At 40.5% G+C, this 5,867-nt stretch overlaps 1 protein-coding gene across 2 annotated transcripts in view; it reads left to right on the plus strand.

Annotated features, from left to right (window-relative positions):
• Window positions 1–5,867, plus strand: part of TM6SF1 (transmembrane 6 superfamily member 1) — a 35,079-nt gene that overhangs the window by 3,261 nt on the left and 25,951 nt on the right. For both annotated transcript variants that reach the window (XM_075069669.1, XM_032790636.2), the window contains exons 2-3: window positions 2,497–2,600; window positions 4,180–4,277. In XM_075069669.1, coding sequence (XP_074925770.1) covers window positions 2,497–2,600; window positions 4,180–4,277 — 202 coding nt within the window. The remainder of the gene's footprint in view (window positions 1–2,496; window positions 2,601–4,179; window positions 4,278–5,867) is intronic.

The raw sequence follows: 5,867 nt of genomic DNA on the forward strand, positions 1-5,867 counted from the left end.
TATACATACAGTGACAGTAAAAAAAAAGCTGAACGGGCTCCACGGATGCCGTGCTATGGCGTCTGCCAGGGCAATCCAGGGAAAAAGGGTGCGAAATGATTGTCTGCCGTTGCTTTCGTGGAGGAAGGAATGACTGACGACATTTACCCAGAACCACCCGCGCAATGATTTTTGCCCCATCAGCCACTGGGCTCTCAACCCAGAATTCTAAGGGGCAGGGGAGACTGTGGGAACTATGGGATAGCTACGGAATAGCTACCCACAGTGCAACGCTCCAGAAATCGATGCCAGCCTTGGACCATGGACGCACACCGCCAAATTAGTGTGCTTAGTGTGGCCGCGTGCACTCGACTTTATACAATCTGTTTTATAAAAGCGGTTTATGTAAAATCGGAATAATCCCGTAGTGTAGATGTACCCTTAGGTGCCACAAGGATTCCTCATTGTTTTTGCTGATACAGACTAACACGGCTACCACTCTGAAACTGTCATCAGGTAAAGCAGTAAGATTAAACAAGAGGCATGGGAAGACATAGAAATCCTATATCAAGTTCTCAGGTATCAGCACTGTGGCTGTGGGAAGGGGTGGAGGAGAGATCTTGGGTGGAATTCCCTTTGGAAACTGCAGCTCCAAAGCCAGCCTGGATAAGTTCTTAATGGGTTTTTGTGCCCAACCACAAAAATCCTTCAGGGTTTTCCCTTTCAAAACTGTGGAAGTCACCACACCATTCATAGTCAGTTCCAGAGTCATCAGAGCCTACGGTCACCATCATGCCCCCATAGAAGTCAGTTAAGGGTTTTGCTATTGACTTTAGTGGGTGAAGAATCAGGTCCTAAGTCTTACTGCACTGGAGTAGTTTCCATTTTTCTGTATCTCATCATCCAAGGGAGAGTTTCCTCAACTGTGCCCAACAAGAGGTCCCAGAAGACTTTCCACTGTTCTACAAAGTTCTGCAAAAACTTGAGATAAACTTTTGATTTAAAATGTAGAAAAGGATCTTAAGAGTCTCTCTCCTAAGAAACTTCAGGACTAAAGGAGCGTAGGGACCCAGTTAGCATCAGATATGTCTGTATGCTCCACTGCCTAAAAGTTTTTCAAAAAGTCAGTGCATGTAATAGACTGTGTCGCTGGTTTGGGTTGGAAGGATCCAGATACTTCAGAGGTTTTTGTAATATTCAGTAGGCAGATTTCTAAAAAGTTAGTGCATGTTTGATTCATTGCCAATATTTCTTTCTAGTAGGTACACACCATTGTGCAGAAAGTCTGCATTTTATATAATTGAAGTACTTAGTCCTTCAACCTTTACTCAGTAAGTAGGTCTAATGCAAGATCCACTAAGGCTGAATAGCAGAATTAAGATTGAAGGATCAAATCTGAAATGTAAAACAATTTTTAATGTCAGTTTTCATATTGTTTAAATAGAACTAACTAATTTATTTTCTTGAGGAGAAAAATCAGACTTGTAACTAGTGTATCTTCTGAAACCATATCCTGATGTCTCCAATATTCAAAATATGTTTTTTGAAAAACCTTATGGTTTACTGAATTCTCGCCATATTATTTTGTATATAAGCGCAAAGGGGATAGATTGATCTCAAGAATCTGTCCTAAAGTAAATTTAGCACAATTTGCCAATCTAGAGATGTAAATAGATTTTAAATGAATTCTATTGAAATATTTTTTTTCTTGGGGAAGCTAATGTTTTCCTCCTTTCTCTCTGTGCCTTGAGTATTTCCATCATTTTCCCACCAGCACTTTACACACCCTCAAACATGCATCCTCCAGGCCTTGTATTATGGCCCCCATCCTTATGGAAAAGGAAGTCCTCCCTGCGGAACCCATCAACTCTATTAGTAAAGCATTCACAATGAGTCACACTAGCACTTCTCTCCAGAGCCTGAGAACACTTCTATAGCATTTCCTGTCCCTGGCAATCTAGGGCCTGGGAGAGGGAGGCCAGAAATTGAACCCAGAGCTATCACGGAGCACTGCACTATGCTACCCCTAGTTCTGAGCCAGCTGATCAATTTGTTTTTTTGTAATTTTACATTGCAAACATGTCCTTTCACAGATAGGTACTTTTTTGTGGCATGTTCATAATGATCCTTTCTGACCTAAAAATCTATGCATATATGACTTTCACAGCTATTTGTCCCAGTTTTTGCTAATGTCAGCATGGAAACTGAATTTAGTCTGACAATCTAGCTTTCTGGACTAGTTGTTTATTTTAGTATTTGCTTTTTATAGATGATCACATGTAACAAGCAGGCATGGAAGGTCTGAAAAACAGTAAAAAAGTATAATATGGTACACTCTGCAAGGATTTTAAAAAGCAAAATTTTTCATTAGTAATTGTGTTTAATTTAAGATTAAGGGAGTGTTCTTTTGCTTTTGAAAAGTGATCCTTTTGAGGTTAGCTGATAAGAAAAACTGCAGAGTTGAAGGGGGCACATGGGTGCTTGTTTTTAATTCCCTATTTTTTTTAATAATTTCAGTTCCTGGGCAATTGTAGCAGTTGGATTCCTGATTCTGATTTTCGTTGCTCTAGTAGCCCGTACTCTGGTCAAAAGAAAACCTCCAAAAGACCCACTTTTTTATGGTATGCATTAGTATAATCAAAGCTAATTAAGTATTTATTCATTGGTTTGAAAGTTACATCTCACGGGGACATATTTTATGGCTGTTACCATTTTTGTCTATAGAAGGGTAACATGCTTTTAACCTCTTTATGACTTTGGGCCCAATGAGGTAGGGTGCTAAGTGGATTTCAACTTCCACTGGAAGTTGAATGAGCTCAGCAAGGGTTGAAATAGGGGATGAGGGGAAAGGTAGTGCTAATCTTCAGCCTCTGCCAACAAACCAACTCCACCACTTGAAAGCCAAAATGAGATACTCACAGAGGACTGTAGAAAGGTTAAAAATATGCTCTGCTGGGCCCATTCAGTTTTGTTCTCCCTTGCTGGAGCTCAGGCGACACAGTGGACCTTATTGAACATGTCAGACCTGGCTCCTCCTCACTGAGATCCATTCTCCTACTGGGCTTAGTGGGCTTCTTTGGGGTTTGTGCTCCTGCAGTGGGGTTTGGATTCCCCATTGGGCTCCATAGGGTTGGCTGCCCCTAGATGATACAGATTGTCATAATCTGATCGTCTCTCTTCATTCTTGCACAATAAGTATTCAACTAATAATATCTAATAACCATCACTAGGCTTCAGTGTTAACACCAAAGTGTGATGAACGAGGTCGTTCTCACCTCTCAGTGCTATTGTTTTAGGCTGTCCAGAGACTCAGACAAGCACCTTGGCATCCATACACTCTTTTCATATTTGAAGGTTATCGTCACAACCATAAGGCTGGGGAGATGTAATTGTTTTTTAAGTGAAATCTTATATACTGGAGCACTACAGGAAAAACTACTGGCTCATTTAGTTGCTTCAAGCTCCAGCCCTAGACCCCTCCACACCTTGCAGGCAGAGCCCATAGCCCAGACCTGCTGCATATTTTTACCCTCTGCTACTCATCCCGTACCCTTACACTTTTTTCCTCCAAGTTGCTGCATATGTTCTGTGCTGCTGACAACTCTCAATTCATAAAAGACACTCCCTATGGAGTCACTGAGTACCTTGCAGACTAGGTTTCCTACGTGGTCATGGCTCATGATGGCAAAGCAGGTTCACCCTGCTCCACCCCAGAAAGGGCAAGTCACATTTTCCTTCCTTTTTCTGCCAGCCCCTCCCCTTCTTTCTTCTGAGTATAACTGGAATGTTCAGTTTTCCTCAAGGAAGATCAGATGTTTGCAACTGAGGCTGTCTACATTATATGATAGTTTCTAAGGGCTGCCCAGTCCTCTTCATGTGATGCCGATCACTCACTGAGGTCAGTAGGAGCTATGCATGTGGATGTATGGAGTACATGTCATTAAGTGTAGCTATCTTGGAGAGTACACTTTGTGGTAAAATATTGATATCTTAAAATATTTAAACTAGGTATTGCTGGGTAAAAAGTTATATTGTCCGTTAGATATCTGTCTGGATGTTTTCCTCACAACAGATAAATCTCCCCCTAGTTAGATGTTAATCTCTTAAGAGTTTAATATTTCAGACTATATATTGACAGCCTTTGATTTGCAAGGCTTTTTATATACAGTAATTTCTTTTTTTCTTTTCATATTATTACAGTTTATGCCGTGTTTGCTTTTACCAGTGTAGTGAACCTTATAATAGGACTTGAACAGGATGGAATTATTGATGGATTCATGACCTACTACTTGAAAGAGGTAAACAATCATTTATTTTATGAATTTAAAATCGTTACTATTGATGATTGAATAAAATCTTTATTATAAAAATGCCCCGGGCAGAAAAAAGCCATTAGAAAGTTAACGGGATATGAAGTTCGGTATTATAATTTATTTCATATGCCTTGGACATTGAAGAGGAAGATACTGTAATTTATTCATTTTCATATAGGCTATGATGTATATTTACCACTGCAATTTGGCTTTTCTCTTAATAATATAAATAAGAGTACTTAATGTGTCCAAAAGAATCTTCTTGGGTTTGATTTTACTCTCATTAAAGTCACTGATAAAACTTTCATTGACTTCAAGACCCAGCATATTATTTCATTTAGTTGCAATAATACTGTTCATAGCGGACTTCTATGACATTAGTGTAGTTAATGCATACATTTCTACTGAACTAGTTAATGCATGCATTTGTGCAAAACTCAATAGAAATTCAGTAGTCATTAATGGAGAGTTAAAGTGAAATATTACAAAACCTGTAAGCTTATCCTAGAAGAAAAATAATTAATCTTGTGTTTTTGCTTAATCCTTTTAATAAAAGGAACCAAAATAGAGTGAAAAACCTGATAGTGCCAGATATCAAGTTAGCAGAATCTGTTCCCTACTGAATTTCAGTGTCCACCAAAAATAGCACAATGAGGGCCTGATCCAACATTCACTGGTGTAACTGAAAAGACACTATAGACTTCAGAGGAATTAGTTGGGCCCTATGAGCTTAAATATCACCATCATTAATGTACTCAACACTATTATTGGGTCTCTAGATTGTTAAATGTATCTTTGCTGAATTAAATCAAACAGTCTTTACATTTCATCACTGATATATATGTCATAACTTCAGGTTTTTGAACACCGTTTTTTTTTTTTTTAGAAACAGGACTTTCCCACAACGTTGCAGACCAATGATTGCTGTTTCAGTAGTGTCCCCAAATACTGAAGAGCAAGGCATACCCTCCCCCCCAGAAATGCACCTAATTTTGCAATATTATGCTCTAAAGCTGGGATCAGCAACCTTTGGCATACAGCCCATTGGGGAAATCTGCTGGCCGGCCAGGATGGTTTGTTTACCTGCAGCGTCTGCAGGTTCGGCTGATTGCAGCTCCCACTGGCCACGGTTTGCCGTTCCAGACTAATGGGAGCTGTGGGAAGTGATGCCCAGCACATCCCTTAGCCTGTGCCACTTCCCGCAGCCCCCATTGGGGTGGAATGGCAAACTGCAGCCAGTGGGAGCTGTGATCGTCCAAACCTGCGGACGGTAAACAAACAGTCCTGGCCCACCAGCAGATTTCCCTGGCGGGCTGCGTTCCAAAGGTTGCTGATCCCTGCTCTAAAGGGTGTGTCTATATGGAAGTTATTTCATCCTAACCCCAGATAATGATATGGATGCCTTGAAACACAGAATTATAGAATATCAGGGTTGGAAGGGACCTCAGGAGGTCATCTAGTCCAACCCCCTGCTCAAAGCAGGACCAATCCCCAACTAAATCATCCCAGCCAGGGCTTTGTCAAGCCTGACCTTAAAAACCTCTAAGGAAGGAGATTCCACCACCTCCCTAGGTA

Source organism: Chelonoidis abingdonii, chromosome 9 (assembly GCF_003597395.2).
Source record: "Chelonoidis abingdonii isolate Lonesome George chromosome 9, CheloAbing_2.0, whole genome shotgun sequence".
NCBI classification, from domain to species: domain Eukaryota; kingdom Metazoa; phylum Chordata; order Testudines; family Testudinidae; genus Chelonoidis; species Chelonoidis abingdonii.